The sequence below is a fragment of the Scyliorhinus canicula genome, chromosome 11, assembly GCF_902713615.1.
Source record: "Scyliorhinus canicula chromosome 11, sScyCan1.1, whole genome shotgun sequence".
Classification (NCBI taxonomy): Eukaryota; Metazoa; Chordata; class Chondrichthyes; order Carcharhiniformes; family Scyliorhinidae; genus Scyliorhinus; species Scyliorhinus canicula.
The window spans coordinates 150,191,247-150,209,263 of record NC_052156.1 but is presented as its reverse complement, the minus strand read 5'-3'; the positions used below and the strand labels follow the sequence as shown (position 1 = coordinate 150,209,263).

Here is an 18,017-nt window from a genome sequence, read left to right as displayed (position 1 = left end):
ACGTCGAAAAAATTCCGTTTTCAAGTCCGTTTAAATCGGGAGCTCCCAAATGTGCGGCTTCCTACGTCATCGCCGCCACCGGAAGTCTGTTACAGAATAATTGAAGAATTTATACTTAGAAATTGATATCTGGGAAGAGTATTTTAAGCTAGGGTGGTTTCTGGTCTGTCATTGGTGCTGGGTGTTATTGGAAGTGATGGATCAAGGGCATTAGACAAGCGGTTCCTTCGGAGCACAAGGTTTATTGGCTTATGTATAGCTAATTCGTACGATTATACTAAATAGGGACAGCATTCTCTTATTTTAGTATATATTAAATATTACATTGTTAAAAGATTTACCTAATTTCCCTTTTCAATCCCGTAAAACTATATTTAGTGCATATTGGTAAGTAACTGTGACCCTGGAAATTCCTTCCATGATTTATCAGGTTTCAACTGCTGACATTGACCAAGTTAGGACATTTTTCCTTGCATTTTAAGAGAATTGCGAGACTTCCGACTCGTCTTGACACCTTGTTTTTAAAAAAAAATTGCTTAGCTTTGAAACATTCTGCATAGGGCAGCAGTAAATCACTGTCTGTCCAAGTTAATAATCAAGAAGTGTGCAAATTTCAGGTTGTTCTGTGAATTTTCCATGTTAAAAGCATTTCCTGTCATTTCAACTGGAGTTGTTCCAGATTTGCATGCTTCGCAGTGTCATTTTTGCTGAATGAGGCTATTCTGCACCAGCTGTTCTTCAGAGAAATTTGAATCATTCTTTCAAAGAAAATTAGTTGACTTTCAGGGGAAAAAAAGCTGGTAAACTACTCAGCAGGTTGACATCTCTTGCACTCTGTTGTCAAACTTAACATTCTTAGCAGTTATGTTTTTTTTGGAGGAATGGCCTGGGGATTTGCAAGTCAGCAGCACTGATCAGCACGAGTTCGAGTTGTTTATTCCCAATAATTCTGCACTGTAGTTCATAGGATTATAGGATTGTTATCATATATATGTACAATGTCAGTAGATATTCAAGAAATCTTACTTGAGAACATGCAACACAGCAATTTGCATTTATATAGAGCATTTAAGGTTCTAAGACATCCCAAGAAACTTCACAGGAATGTTATCAAGCAAATTCTGACACTGAGCCACGTGAAATGGTATATGTGCCCAAACGATTGGTCAGTGATGTAGGATTTAAGAAATGCCTTAAAGAAGGAGAGTAGAGAAACAAAATCAGAAAATACTGGATAATCTCAGCAGGTCTGACAGCATCTGTGGAGAGAAAAGGGAGCTAACGGTTTCGAGTTTGGATGACTTTTTGTCAAAGAGTAGAGAAACAGTGGTTTGACTGGAACTCTGTGCCTAGGCTGCTGAAGATAAGGCGGTGACTGCTGGAGTGAATAAAATTGAGTGTGCAAGAAGCCAGACTTCTTGGAGGAATGCTGAGATCTGAGAGGCGTGACAGAACTGGAGGAAATTATAGAGATGGGGTGGGTTATGGCATTAAAGGTATTTGTAAATAAATTTAGTGTTGGGATTCCTATGTGATGCGTTTAATTGGTCATCTTTCTCATTGTTTTCATTATTATTCGACCAGTGCCGCACTTCACCCTAATGTTCTAAAGCTCAAAATGCCATTATATCAGCCACAGTCCAATTTTGGAAGGACATAGTCTATTGCATTGCATGTTTCTTTTCACATCTCAATTGGACATTGTATGAAATAACATGACTAATCATTGTGCTTCACTAAAGTCTCAGACAAAATAACATTTGGCTCGGGTTGTTGGCACTCCAGTATCCATGCACCAGAAAGCCTAAATATATGGTGCTGTCTGTCCATTTTGATGTACAGTTTCTCATGATTGGGAATTTGTGGGTCTCCAATTTGTACAGATGGAAAAACAAAATAACACGGGTATCTTCAAAAGCACAGGCGTACATGGTCTTCCCACAAGCAAACATTCCTGGCCATTTGCCTCCCAATAATTTATGGCAACATTGATTTGTTTACCGGAAGAAAATTGTGTTTTGACAGCTTGAATTGATTTTCTAGTGAAGTTTTTCTTCAACTGTGGATGTATCACGTGCTTTTTTTGTGTTAAATATATATTGCAGATATACTGCATGCCTTTTAACTTTTAACTACTATAATAAATGGTCAGTCTATTGAAGTAATTCCATCGTTGAAACCTTTTTTGTTCCAGGTTATGCAGATCGTGAATGCAGATGCCATGGTGGTAAAGTTAAATTCAGGTGAACAGAAAACAATCCATTTGTCCAGCATCCGGCCTCCGAGGCTCGAAGGAGAGGTTAACCAGGTAAGCAGACTGCATGCGAGGAGTATGAAGGAGCTGGCACTCAGAGGGGTTGATTCCCAGTGGGTCAGAATGGAGGAGAGTTTGTGCAGGGGGTCGGGGCTGAAAGCACTAGCAACAGCGCCGCTCCCGATAGCTCCGGGGAAATACTCAGGGAGTCCGGTAATAATAGCTTCATTGAAAATTTGGAGACAGTTTCGCCAACATTTCGGGTTGGGGGCAGGGTCGAGGGAAATGCCGATTCGGGAGAACCATAGATTTGAGCCAGGGAGGTGGGACGGAAGCTTTCGCAAATGGGAAGAGAAGGGGATTAAGACCCTAAAAGATTTGTTTCTTCGGGGTCGATTTGCGGGATTGAGGGAGCTGGAAGCGAAGTATGGGCTGGAGCAGGGAGAAGTGTTTAGATATATGCCGGGAAGGAGATACAGAGTTTCCCGGAGGAACCGGCCTCCACGTTGCTGGAGGAGGTGCTGGCGGCAAGGGGACTGGAGAAGGGGACAGTGTCAGCGGTATACGGAGCTATGTTGGAAAAGGATAAGGCACCACTGGAGGGGATCAAAGCAAAGTGGGAGGAAGAGTTGGGAGAGGTTTAAGAGGAGGGGGTCTGGTGTGAGGTGCTCCGGAGAGTGAATGCCTTCACCTAGTTTGCGAGGTTGGGGCTGATGCAGCTGAAGGTGGTGTACAGGGCACACCTCACGAGGATGAGCCAACTCTTTGAAGGAGTAGAAGATGTGTGTGAACGTTGCTGGGGGGGGGGGGGGCTAATCACGTTCCTGTGTTTTGGTCCTGTCCAAAGCTAGAGGAGTACTGGAAGGAGGTGTTTAGGGTAATTTCCAAGGTAGTGCATGTGAAACTGGACCCGGGTCCCCGGGAGGCCATATTCGGGGTGTTGGACCAGCCAGGGTTGGAAACGGGTGTGGAGGCAGATATCATAGCCTTCGCCTTGTTGATCGCCAGAAGGCGGATCCTGCTGGGATGGAGAGAAACCTCTCCACCCTGGCGTGGCAGGGGGGACCTGCTGGAATACTTGACCCTTGAGAAGGTTAAGTTCGAACTGAGGGGAAGCTCGGAGGGGTTCTACAAGTCATGGGCATTATTCATTATGCACTTTCAAGAACTGGATAACATTGAACATTAGTTTGGGGGGGGGGGGGGGGGGGGCTATGTATGTTAAAGATGGCTATGGGTAATCCATGATTCCTTTTTCTTTGTCATTTGTTTCTGTTAACATGCGGGCTGATGTCTGGGCATGGTGGGAGGATGGGATCGTTGTTACTGTTATGGGTTTTGAGATATTTGTTGTTGATTATTGATTGTTGTTGGGTGTAAATTCGGGAGAAAAATTGTGAAAAAGGAGAATAAAAATATTTAAAAAAAAAAAAATGAAGGAGCTGGCAGGTTTTGAAATGAAATGAAAGAACAAAAAAAACCTGAACATCATCTGCTGACCTGTGTTGAACTTTCTTTTCAAATGTAAGCATATTGGAAATATGAGGCTTCTTGTAAGGGTGTTGGCTTGTCAACCCTTGAGTATTGAATTTGAACTAAACTTGTTGTCGTTGTGCTGAAAAGGCTCCATGCTTTGCAGGGTAATGCAACAATCATTAATGTTTGTTACACTTTTTATATATCTCCTCTGGCACATTTAAATGTGCAAATTGTATAATGCTGAAATTATCCTCTTTCCATGCATGAGATAAAGCAAGATGCACTCTGCATACAATGACATTTTCAGTGGGTTTTTTGTTGTTGCAAAATGCTGACTGCTTGGGTCACTAGGTTCTTTCTGTGTCACTAATAATATGAAATTATCAGTGTATGCGATCCTCTGGCCGCACTGCGCCGGAAAAGCAGCACAGCGGGGCCGTTGAAAGCCGGGAGACCTGGCTCCTGGGATCTACCTGACTTGCAACACCTTGTGAGATTCAACGCAGTCTCGTGAGGCGTTTCGATGTGATTCCTGCCCACAATGGGCGGGATCACTATTTAGTAAATCTGCATTTTAGAGCGAAGCAATAAGTTGGCGAGGGGGAGGAACAGGGCCCCCCCCCCCAATATTACGTTCGGGCTTGGGGGTGGGGGGGTGAAGGTTGGGGATTGTTTCGGGGGTCTCGGAGATCGGGACGGCATTTTCAAATGGCGTCCCAATCTCTAAAATGGGAAGTTCCAGTTGGTGTAACTCCCCACTGTACAAAACAATGTGTGGCCTCGGCGCGTTCCCCATTCAGGCCCCGTATTCAACGCGAGTGGAGTTAAATAGCCATGTGTTTCTTGGCACTGGGAAACATGTGGCTAAACCCGCTCGCCTGGAGACTTTGGGTTGGATTCTCTGACCCTGAGGCTAAGTGTTGACGCCATCGGAAACGCCATCATGTTTCTCGACGGCGTCACCCCGGTCCCAGGATCAGCAATTCTGGCCCCTACAGTGGGTCCAGCGTGAACCCGTGCATGCGCATCCCACCGGCGTGATTTCCGTGCATGCGCGTGCCTCCCTTGTCCGTGGCTGCCCTAACCCAACATAGCGCAGGAGTACAGGTGCCAGCGCGGAAGAAAGGAGGCCGTGAGACAGAGAGGCTGGCCCGCCAACTGTGGGTCCTGATGATTGCGGGCCAGGCCATGTCGCCCCCCCCCCCCCCCCCCCCCCCAAAACGCGCACGCGCACACACACGTCGCCACCCGCCCCTTCAATGCTGAGTTCCCGCCGGCTGAGAGCAAGTGTGGATGGCACCCGGCGGGACTCTGCGTTTCCATGACGGCCGCTCGGCCCATCCCAGCCCGGGAATTGTCGGACCGGCCGCGTAGAGCGGCCCATGACTGGCATCCGGGCGGCATGCCGCGATTCGTGCCGGTCGAGGGGATTCTCCGGCCCGGCGCCGGGCTGAGAAAATCCTGCCCTTTGTTCCCTTTTGGGAGAATTGTGCCCTGTGTTTTTAAAGTGCTTTTTAAAAAAAACACAATGATTAATTTGTCCATGTTGCAGTGTGCATTAATATTTAACTTATAGTTGAATACTTTGCTGGTTTAAAATGGTGTGAAGAAATTATGAGAAATGGGCCAAATAAAAACAAACTGCTGTAAATACACAGTTGACCAGTTAATGCCTCTGAAGGCATTTTTTGTGTGTTCTAACATCAGAACGAAAGGATGTGAGATAAACCAGCATCTTGGTTAGGTTGGGGAAAAAGGGAAGTGGGAAGAGGGAGGGAAATTAATGGTAAAGGGAAGCATTTTGAGGGGAGTTGTTAACTGACCTGCAAACTGCTTAATAGAAAATGGGTACATCATGGTTTGTCTTTTCTGTCTCCTGACGCTGACTGTTTTTTCCAATATTTTCTATAACTTTCATGTCTAATGTCTGCATTTTCCCATTTTCATTTGTCTTGCATAAACAGAAGAGCTGTTGCCAATTGATTAATGTTTGTTTAATCTTTAATGAAATGTTATCACTTCTACTTCCTTTGGTTTCCCTGTTCCATGCTTAACAAGAGAAGCTGGTCGCCCTGGAGGTGCCTTTATTTCTATCGAAACTGTTTAGCTACCCCTTCCCGATTGTGTCAATGGGATGTCAATCATATCTGGCTCTGTTGAGGAATTTAAGTGTATCGTAGTGGAAGGGGACTCAGTGATGCAAGAACTGAATTAATACCAGTAGTAATTCCTTACACTGACTTCGTATTGGACCTCACTGGAGTCAAGGATGCACACTTGTCGGTTCATGAGCTCAACAGTTTGTCATATTAAGTTTATCCTCAGATAGTCGAGGGTGATAATTTGATATGGACCTGGGTAGTATAAATAAAGCCTTTTAAAACTTTTCTGAAATCTGCCATTGTTGCTGTCGTGTTATGTACTCTGGGTTAACACAGGTTGCAACTGGATGCAGCTTTAACCAAAAGATACTCCAGACCTTGAAGTTAGTTCTATCTGATTTATTGAACCAGTAGCACAGTTCTCTCGGAGTTCGACTCTCTGCTAACCTAAGTGTGGTTACTCTGTCTGACTGAACCAGACTAGCTCTTAGCCATTGGAGGTGTGTTACTGTAACTACACCCTGACTCACTCTGTAGATGTTCATCAGTGGAAAGAGGTGGAGTGTGAGCGCCTTGTGGCTTTTGTAATGAGATACCACGCCTGAGTGTCCTGCCTGCTCATTGGTCATGTCCTGTTCTCTGTGTTGATTAGCTGCATGTCTGTATATCATTATCTGCATGTCTGCATATCATGACATTTCCCCTTTTTTTATATGTTTTGTTGACATATGGGAACGTACTTACATGTGGTGGCATATATTAACATATTTACAAGCGGTGGCATATGTGAACGTATTTACATGTGAAGACAGCTGTCTAATGTGAGAAAACAGAACATAGGAAACAAAACAAATGTTCATAAGTCCAGTCTCTGGGGCTTGCGTCTGATCCTTGTCGACCGCCGGAGAGGTGGTGGTGGGGACTTGACAGGCGGGATGGAAGCCTGATTGGTGGCCTCGTAGTTCGAGGTATCAGGAGGTGGCAAAACAACGGACGGAAACGGAGAAGAAAGCGGTTGCGGGCAGGCAACTTTGCGCAGTGCCCGTCTGTTTCATCGTACAACAGAACCATCAGCCATACTTACAACATACGAGCGGGGCGCAGCCTGTCGAACAACGACAGTTGGAGCAGACCAGCCACCATCCGGTATCTCGATCCTGACAGTGTCTGCCGGGGATAACACGGGCAAATCAGTGGCATGAGCATAATAGCCCTGCTAATGCTGGTTTCGGAGCTGCTGCACCCTCTGCAGCACCGGGAGGTGATCCAGGTTGGGTAAGTGTATGGCTGGAAGTGTCGTCCACAGGTCCCTGTTCATCAGTAGTTGAGCCGGCGACATGCCAGTGTACAGTGGGGTCACCCTGTATGCAAGCAGCGCGAGGTATATGTCAGAAGCAGAATCCGCGGCCTTGCAGATGAGCTGTTTCACAATGTGCACCTCTTTTTTTCAATCTTCCCATTGGACTGCGGACAGTGTGGGCTGGAAATGACATGTTTGGAATGGTATGACTTGGCAAACATGGACCACTTGTGGCTGTTGAAGCACGGGCCATTGTCACTCATGACAGTGAGTGGAATACCATGCCTGGAGAACATCTCCTTACAGGCCTTGATGAAGGTCCGAGATGTGAGGTCGGAGAGCTTCACGACTTCAGGGTAATTGGAGAAATAGTCAATAATCAACACGTAGTCACGACCATTTGCACGAAAGAGGTCGATGCCAACCTTGGACCACGGGAAGGTCTCGGTTTCATGCTGCTGGAGCATCTCCTTGCTCTGCGCTGGCTGGAAGCGTTCACTGGTCGCCCAGTTGAGGATCATGTTCGAGATGTCCTGTCTAATACCGGGCCAGTAGACAGCCTGAATGGCTCTGCGTCTGCACTTCTCGACGCCCAGGTGCCCCTCATGGATTTGGCTGAGCACCAAGCTCTGGAGACTGAGTGGAATGACAATCCGGTCCAGCTTGAGGAGGATACCATCAATCACCGTCAGGTCGTCCTTTACATTGTAAAATTGTGGGCACTGCCCTTTCAGCCATTGGCGAGGTGGTGCATGACACGCTGCAAGAGGGGGTCTTTGGCTGTCTCCTCGCGTTGAAGTAGCACCGCACCGATGCCATCGGAGCCGGGACCTGGTGTGGTGCGTGGACCACTGGCTTGGCATCAGGTCGTAGCAGGGGTCGTGGACCATATGATGACATCGTCCACGTACACACGAACCCCTTCAATGCCCTTCATCATCTGCTCCATGATGCGATGGAAGATCTCCGATGCCGAGACAATGCCAAATGGCATGTGATTATAGCAGTATGTGCCAAACGGTGTGTTGGAGGTGCAGAGCCTTCTGCAGGACTCATCCAGCTGGATTTGCCAAAATCCACGTGACACATCTAACTTGGTGAAAAATGTGTGTGTGCCATCTCACTGGTGAGTTCCTCCCGCTTTGGGATGGTGTAGTGTTCACGCATTATATTCTTATTGAGATCTTTGGGATCAATGTAGATGCGCAGCTCTCCCGAAGGATTTCTAACACATACCATCGAGCTGACCCAGTCAGTCGGTTAGGTTACCTTGGAAATGATGTCCTGTTGCTGAAGATCCTTGAGCTGTGCCTTCAGGCGCTCCCTCAGTAGAGCCGGGACCTGGTGTGGTGCGTGGACCACTGGCTTGGCATCAGGTCGTAGCAGAATCTTGTATCGATATGGCAGTGTGCCCATCCCATTGAACACATCCGGATACTGAGTGAGGATGTCGTCAATGCCGACCTGAAGATCCACATTGGAGGATGTCATTGTGTAAACCCGCTGCATGAGATTCAGCTGCTTGCAGGCATGCGTGCCAAGTAGGGATGCCCTGTCTGGCTTGGGGACCTTGGGGGGGCTTCTTGATGCGTTTGAAATCTGCCTGTGAGAGGAGGTTGGCTGAAGCACCTGTGTCCAGCTTAAACTGGATGGAGCAGTGGCTGACCTGCAGCACCGCACGCCATTCGTCCGCAGAATCCACAGCAAGGATGGGTTGAATTCGTGATGAGTTGGATGTGGCATATTCACATTTGGTAATGATGCCCACACAGTAGGCGGAGTCCAGGCAGTCTACCTCTGGATCCGCTGTGCTGCATGGATCAGAATCCTGCAATCGTTGTTGCACACTCTGAACGCGCTGTCGTCGGAATTGGGAGCGCTGGCCCCTGACTGGTGGTGCAGACCTGCATAAGGCTGCATAGTGTCCAGGCTTCCTGCAGTTTAAACATCGCCTGCCTCTTACAGGGCAGTGTTTCTTTAAGTGGGCATTGCCACAGTTTGAGCACGTCATGATGTCGGCGTCCTGACACTCCGCGCATCGTCGTACATGCGCAGTGCGGGTGTCGGCCGCTTCGTTATCCCGTTCGCATCGCGTATGCGTGGGGCCCCGGAAAAGCACGCAAAATGGCCGCTTTCATCAATGCTGAGGCGCTGCAACCGGGAGATGGCCTGCACACACACTGCCCCGTGGGAGGCAAGTTTCTCATTTTCAGCCGATTTGTACTGGGCAGATTTTTGGCATGCTCATGCACTGTGCATGTTTCAGTTGTGACTGGCAGGGTCATATGCTTGATTTTCAGTAGCTGCTCTCTGAGTGAACTCCAAAAACGATTTGGTCTCTGATCATGGAGTCAGCAATATCACCAAAGTTGCAGGATCAGCGCTAGCAGGTGGAGGTTAGTTTAAAAAGGTGTTGAAAGATTCATCTTTACCTTGCAGACGCTGTTTGAATATTTATCGCTTGACGATTTCATTGGTGTCCACTTCACAGTGACTTGTAATTGGAGAAAGTGATGATGGCTGTGTTTAATTTAATCCTGTCTGATCACTGACTTCCCATCATAACTATGGGCAAACTCCACTTTAAAAAAATTAAAATTTGTTAAGTATTATCATTTGCTTATGAGTTGGTTCTTTCTCTTAAGCTGGTGTTCTCAGAATAGTTTGTTCCATTGTCTCATTTTTAAAGAGGTGAAAAACATGAAGAAACAAATGTTCATCGAAACTACATGAGACTGCAGAATCTACCCCATAAAACTGGTAACATGCCTGAAACTGGGGTTCTAGTGTGCTTTTGCAAAAAGTTAAGTCCAGAGTTAGTTGCCTGAGTCTTTCCAATCTTGATTAAATTTATTGATAAGCAGCGAAGCGCAGACTTGATTCTGAACTGGATTCAACAGTTAGTGAAATTCGTGTCTAAAATATCAATTGCAGGAAGTTGATTGAGTAACTGTAATGGTCTGTTTGAAAAATGGAATTGTTAACTTGTTCTATCTTTATTCTTTTAAAATATGCCAGCTTCTCATTGCCAAAAATTCATCTATTGCAAATGAAGAAAAATTGTAATATAAAAATACATTTAACAGCAGCCATCACGCTGTCAGCTTGTTAGTTAGCATTTTAGGCATTACTTTTTCATATGCCAATCTGCTTTACTTGTTGCTTCACGTGGTTTTATCGCGGCTGTGACTTGAACTTCGCATTTGATTCCCCATGTCAATTTCCTGTCTCAAATTTGTAAACCAAGCAGTGACTATTTATACATTTGCATCCATTATTTCCCAAAAACTTTGAAGAATTATTATAATTAATGTCTGGCTTGTTCTGTTTTAATTTTGGGTGTTGTATTAAATTTCTGAGTAATGATATTGAGGCACTAGGCTGAAGAAGTTGCTGAGCCCCGTGATGCAAGAGCTGAATTGTACCAGTAGTGATGGTCATTAATCTTAACTGCTTCTGCATTGACTAGACATGTTAATTCAGCTTCCTCATGCTGTTGGGTTCAGTAAATTTTCCAAGCCAGTGGCTCTGATAGTGTAATTGTCACTTGCTGGTTTAAAGGAAAACAATGTTCCAACAAACGAAACAATACAGAAGAATTTCAAAATCCGAATGTCATTGTAACAAATTTGTATACAAGTATGCAAGTCTGAACTGGAAAGATGAGGGCACTACAGAAATTTGTACTATTACAGGTGCTGTGGTATGAGCCTTAGTGCACTCCATGCAGAAGCCATCTGATCATTCCCAGTTTGAGAATTGTTTGCCATGCAGGCTGCTGCAGGAGCACTGAGCCTTCCGAAACTAGTCTTGAGTCACTTTTTTTGCTTGCAGTGACCAGTTTTATTTTTCTCAGGGCTGTCCTGAAATAATTACTTCTAGATTCTCCTGCTGTTGAACTCATGCTAATCCAGTGGGCTGGGTATACTCTGTTGAGCTACCTTTGGATTAGCTGGTATGAGAGGTCATATTAACTGCAAGTAACACTTAAAGTCCCAGGACTGACATGGGAAATGAGATGTAGATTGTATCTAATAAGAAAGTAACTTTGGATCCTTCATGATTTTCATTGAAGTTCCCATCAGGAGCCTTCTTTAAGTAATGGTCGTAAAAAGATTAACCTTGTTGCTATCCATTGAAAGTGTTAATAATGTCAGTTGACGGTAGTGGCTTTAAAAAGTTTAAGCATTTCTCGGGGATCTGTAAGGAATCATTGCCAGTTTCTTTGACTATCCGAGTCAAGACTCCATATGTTCTTCAAATACAGTTTACTCCTCTTAGTTCAGTTGTGTTTTGTCTTGTGATTCAAAAGAAGGGAATTGGAAATAACGGTTGACGTGTGCCAATGTTGGAGGAATGTTTGGTGCTGAGAAAAAAAGAGGAATTAGTTAACTCCTGACAGTTAACTTGGATAGAATTAATTCTAAAATGGTTGCGAATGAGTTTAAGAAATTGTTATATAATGTTATATAATGTCAAAGATTTAGGGACTTTTACCTCATAAAGAATTAACTGTACCCACTGGCATGAAGGCAATTAGAAAAAATGCCAAGGGGAAATTGAGAGTTTCATTTACTCTGAGTTATGATCTTGAATGAATTGCTTGCTGGTAGAAACAGATTGTGTCAAAAGGGAATTGGATGAATATTTGAGGGGAAGAAGTTGCAAGATGATGGGGGGGAAAGAGCAGGGGAGTGAGATAGCATTTTCCAAGAGTCCCTGAGGGTAACCTTCACCAACAGTTTGTCCTGATCCACTCGCGTTCATGCAACAGTCAAGAAAGCTCAACGACATCTCTACTTCCTCCGGAAGCTAAAGAAATTCGGCATGTCTGCATCGATTCTCACAAACTTCCACAGATGTGCCATAGAGAGCATCCTATCCGGCTGCATCACAACTTAGTATGGCAACTGCTCGGTCCAAGATTGCAAGAAACTGCAGAGTGTGGTGAACTCAGCCCAACGCTTGCTGTCACACAAGCTTGCTATCCTCCCATTGATTCTGTATACACCTCCCGCTGCCTCAGGAAGGTAGACGACATTGTCAGGGACCCCTCACAACCGGGCTTTATCGTTTTCCAGACTCTTCTGTCAGGCAGAAGATACAGAAGTCTGACTGTCCCTCGGATTGCAAGAACATTATTCACGACGCCCTATGCTGCTCTTGCTTGTTTGACTACTTTCTCCGCACTGTAACCAATTGTTGATGTACACAGTACGTACACAGTAAACATAAAGCATAATCGACCGTGTACGTTCCCTTGGCTGCAGAAAAACACACTTCACTTTACTTCGGTACATGTGACAATAAATCAATCAATCAATCGACTTGGCACAGGAATAATGAGCTGAGATGTGTTTTTTGTTCTGTATGATTCTGTAATGGTGTTAGGTTAGGAATTCCAGTGTTCTGAATGAAAAGTAATATGTCTGTGACAAATGTAGCATTTCAGGTATGTTGCATTATAAATATTTGACAATTTAAGGGTTAAAAGCCTGGGTTAGAATGTGTTTGTCTGCAGTAGACATGTTTTTAATAGAATCTTGTTTTGCAAGACCAGAAAGCTTTTAGGAGCCAGATGTGAAATTGACCATCACAAGAGCCTGGCCATTGCACTGTTGTTTGACTAGGGGGAGTCCCTGTGGAGTTGGTGTGTTTTCAGATTGGAGAGATGATGTCATTGCTGGGTGGAACTAAGATATTCAGACCATTTGAGAAAGTTTTGGAGTTGAGTTCGATCGGACTAACCCTTGAGACTACAAGTAAGGAATTTTGCCCTCAAAGTCGGATAGTTTAAAAGAAAATCAGTAGTATTTAAAGCAGTGTCAGAGGAGGTATGATGCGGTGAGAAAATACATATCAAGTACATATGAACTAACACCAGAAGCCTAGAGAGAAAAGTTTAGAAATCAACGGAAAGAAACAGGTCAGCCTTATATAGAATCTGAAAGAATTAAACAAAATACTTTTGGTAGGTGGATAAGAGCATTTAAAATAGACCAAACGTATGCGCTCTTAGGAAATGATTATTTTGGAGGAATGTAAAGATTCACTTCCCGCAATAGTTGTTACTCAATGTGGAAGAGGAAAGAGTTAAAACTGTTAGACTGGCAGCAGAAATGGCAGATGATTTTGAATTGGTTAACAAAGCAATATTTGGTTTTCAACATCAAGTTCAGTCTGTGAAGATAAAATCTGGGGAAATGTGAAATTCATAGGTGCTCAATGCAAAGAAGGTTCAGTTGGTGGTATTAAGGAGAGTGTGCACAGAGTAAAAAGGAAACCTATGATAGTGGTAGAGAAATAATAAAACTTAAATGTTTTCATTGTAATAAAGTTGGACGTGTGAAGTCACAGTGTTGGTTACTTAAGAAAAGTACTCGGAAGTCAGACTCGGGTAAAACAGAATGAATCAGTGGGGTTTATTAAAGCGGCAAGAAAAAACATTGTCCCAGTGGTAGAGGTGCAACAGTGTACAACCTGTTCAGAGATTGGTGGATAAGCAGGTGTCAGAACCTTTTAAAGATTTAATTTATGAGGTACGGTTTGCTCGTGTGTACAAGGTGGAGTAGGTAAGAAGATTAAAACACAGGAGCAAGTCAATATTTAATGGTGAGAGATGAGGAGATATGAAGGAGTATTGCCAGAAAAGGTGGTAATATGTGGAATTAGTGAGGAACAGCTTGCTACTATGTAAGGGTAAGGTGAGAGAGTCTGGTGAAAAGTAGTAAAGTGGTGGTCGGAGTACCCCTCTTTCAGTGGACCACTTACCGTATATACTCGCATATCATGCGATCTCGCGTATCATGCGACCCCCTAAATTTTCGTCCCCAAAACATGATTTTACGCTATAATCTCATGTATCATGCGAGTCACTTTTTTGGAAATTAATGCCCAAACTAAAACTTCCAAATGGTATCATTGTCTGTGGATTCTGCAGAGTGGATTCTGTTGTGAAAGCTGTTCGCGAATCGAACAGCTTTCCAGCTGGCTTTACTAGCGTACTTCTGCCACTTGACGTTTCCATTCATTTTTTTTTTTTTTTTTTTTTATAAATTTAGAATACCCAATTCATTTTTCCAATTAAGGGGCAATTTAGTGAGGCCAATCCACCTACTCTGCACATCTTTGGGTTGTGGGGGCGAAACCCACGCAGACACGGGGAGAATGTGCAAACTCCACACAGACAGTGACCCAGAGCCGGGATTCGAACCTGGGACCTCGGCGCCGTGAGGCAACAGGGCTAACCCACTGCGCCACCGTGCTGCCTACGTTTCCATTCATAAAAACGGCAAGTAAAACACCCGCGAATTCTGTGAATACTACTCTTCAAATTTTGACCACAGCATTCTGATGGGAAGATGTTCAGCCACTTGACGTTTCCATTCATGTTTTTATGAATGGAAACGTCAAGTGGCTGAACATCTTCCCATCAGAATGCTGTGGTCAAAGTCTGAAGAGTAGTATTCACAGAATTCGCGGGTGTTTTACTTGCCGTTTTTTCTGATGGGAAGATGTTCAGTGAATGTTTTTATGAATGGAAACGTCAAGTGGCTGAACATCTTCCCATCAGAAAAAACGGCAAGTAAAACACCCGCGAATTCTGTGAATACTACTTTTCAGATTTTGACCACAGCATTCTGATGGGAAGATGTTCAGCCACTTGACATTTCCATTCATGTTTTTATGAATGGAAACGTCAAGTGGCTGAACATCTTCCCATCAGAAAAAATAGCAAGTAAAACACCCGTGAATTTTGTATCTCGCGTATCATGCGACCCCCCAAATTTAGGTTACAATTTAGGTCTTCAAAAGTCGCATGATACGCGAGTATATACGGTAAATTGATCAGAGTAAATGGTGAGTCAGTGCTCGGAGACAATGTTGTTGGACCTTGTGTCAAACTTTAGGCAGAGATTAACTAGGGCTGGTGAGTTGGCTGGGAAAAATTTAAAATTGTCACAACCCGTGATGAAAAAAGGGGCCGATAAGAAATCAAAAATATGTAGCTTTGTTAGTGGGGAGAAAGTACTGTTTTCAATAAGGGGTGAACTATTAGATGGAAAATTTTGTGGCCCATATCAAATTGAAAGGAAATTGAGTGAGGTGAATTATTTGATGAGAACACCACACAAAAAGGAAAACTCAAGTATGTCATATTAATATGCTCAAAAGGTATTTTGATTGATAAGGAAAGGAGGCGGAGGTGTTAGTCGTTGTAACTCAGGGAGAAGAGTTAATCCAGATGATTCTGAATTTGACATTCCTCAAATTAAATTGGATAATGAGAAAGTATTAAGAAATTGGGCTAAATTATTGTGTTACCTTCCAGAGGAAAATCAAAATAACCTAGAAGAGTTATTACAGTCACATAGAGCTGTATGTGGGAATAAATAGGGAAGTACAAAAGTAATTGTGTATGATGTAGATGTAGGAAATGCTATTCCCAATTAAACAATGTCCATACAGGTTCAATCCATTAAAGTCAGCTCAGGTACAAAAGGAGATTGATAGCATGCCTAAGAATGATATTATTGAAGTGGGTTGTAGCGATTGAAGCTCACCGATTATCATGGCACCAAAACTAGGTGGAGCACGATTGTGTGTAGACTATAGAAAGGTCAGTGCTGTTACGGAGTTAGAATCGTATTCTATTCCTCGTTTGGAAGACTGTGTTGAAAAGGTGGGACATGCAAATTTTATTACCAAACAGGACTGACTTTAGGGATATTGGCAAGTAACTTTATCAGGAAGGGCGAAGGAAGTTTTGGCTTTTATGACACTAAATGGTCTCTATCAATTTAAAGTCATGCCATTTGGAATGAAGAATGTGCCAGCAACATTCCAAAAATTAGCTAACAAGGTCATTTTTGGACTAAACAATTGTGCAGCCTGCATTGATGATTTGGTGGTGTTCAGTCAAACGTGCAAGGAACGTTTGCAACATTTACGATAATTATTCGATCGACCACAGGAAGCTGGATTGGTGGTAAATTTGGATAAAAGTGAATTTGCAGAAGCTCACATTTTTGGGGCACACAAATGGACGAGCTAATATGGTCCCACGGAATGTGAAGACTAAACCTATTGGAGAGTTTCCAAAACCATCAACGAGGAGAGAAGTTCTGAGATTTCTGGGCATGAATGGATTCTACTGGAAATTCATGCCAAATATCAACAGCATGGTTTGCTCCACTGACTGAACTTCTGAAAAAGCACACGAAATTTCAGTCAACGTCTGAATGTCAGGAGGCATTTGATAATCGGAAGACTTGTGTTAACCACCACACCAGTGTTGATGACACTTAATTATGGCAACTCATTTAAGGTGGCAATTAACGCGAGTGATGTGGGTGTTGGTACTGTACTGCTGCAGGAAAATTACCATCTGTAATTTTTCCTGGAAGCTATATATTCATCAAAAGAAATATTCTGTCATCGAGAAGGAGACATTGAGTTTGGTTTTGGCATTACAACATTTTGATTTTTACGTTGAGACATTTATGTTAGTGACAATTCATCCGTCACTATTTGTATACAGACCATAATCCATTACAGTTTTTGGACAAGTTTAAAAATCAAAATGCAAGACTGTTCAGATTAAGTTTATTATTACAACTGTGAAAATGATAAACTCTACACGTGACAGCAAGAGAAAATGTGATTGTCGATCCTTTATCATGACTGTGGAGTGTGAGAAGCTGGAACTTTCGAAGGTGGAGAAGAAAGACTGAAATGAACTATACCCATATTTACATTTGCATGTTTAAAATGTCAAATGATATGCATCGTAGAGTTTAAGGGCTGGGATTCTCCCGGAATCGGCAGGGCGGCCCGTACTGGCACCAAAGAGCGGCGTGAACCACTGCGGCGTCGGGCCGCCCGGAAGTTGCGAAATCCTCCACTCGGAATTCCAACTTACGCCAAAGAGCCTGCCGCATGCGCAGAACCGCTGGCGTGTTTCCTGCGCATGCGCAGGGGGTTTCTTCACCGCGTCGGCCATGGAGGAGCCTTACAGAGGCTGGCGCGGTGGGAAAGAGTGCCCCCACGGCACAGGCCTGCAGATCGGTGGGCCCTGCTCGCGGGACAGGCCACTGTGGGAGCCGGATTCCTCCGTGGACCCCGCCAACCGCCCTCCAAACCATGTCCCGCCGGTATGGACCATGTCTAATCCACGCCGGCGGGACTGGCCACAAATGAGTGGCTGCTCGGCCCATCTGGGCCCGGAGAATTGCCGGAGGGAGGGCTGCTGCCAACGGCCCCCAACCGGCGCGGCGCGATCCCTGCCTCCGCCTGAAAACCGGCGCCGGAGAATTCAGCAGCCGACATCGGAGCGGCGGGGTGGGATTCATGCCTCCGCCCCGGCGGGGGGTCGGAGAATCTCGCCCAAGTTGTGTTTAATCATGCGAAATGTTTACAGTTCAAAGGCTTTGGAAAAATGAAGCCTTCTCTTTATATTGCTGGTTGATTTTTTTTTAAGGGGGGAAAGGTGTGACGAATGTAGATATATTGGATTATAAACATTTGCCAATTTAATGGTTAAAAGCCTGAGTTAGACTACAGTAGTGTTGGTTTTACATCATCTTTTTCAAGACCAGAAAACATTTCTGAGCCAGAGGTGAAATTGACCAGAGTAAAAACGGTGGGTAAGTGCATGGTTGTTGGTCTCAGGGGGAGTCCCTTGGGTGTTAATGTGCCTTTGGCCTGGGGAGTTAACGTCGTTGCTGGGTGGAGCTAAAGTATTCTATTCTTTTGAGAAAGTTTTGGAGTTGAGTTCTGATCTGACTAACCCTTTAGACCACAAGTATGTCTTTTGCTCTCACAGTAAGGTAGTTAAAAAGTGTTTAAAGCAGTCCAGACCTGTTTGAGGAAAGGGGAAGCT

General features: G+C 44.3%; 1 protein-coding gene across 1 annotated transcript in view; it reads left to right on the top strand.

Moving 5' to 3' along the window:
• The window catches only part of snd1 (staphylococcal nuclease and tudor domain containing 1), a 1,128,702-nt gene that overhangs the window by 120,972 nt on the left and 989,713 nt on the right, over positions 1–18,017 (top strand). Inside the window, 1 exon segment of the mRNA XM_038812228.1 lies at positions 2,195–2,308. Within this exon segment, the coding sequence (XP_038668156.1) occupies positions 2,195–2,308 (114 nt within the window).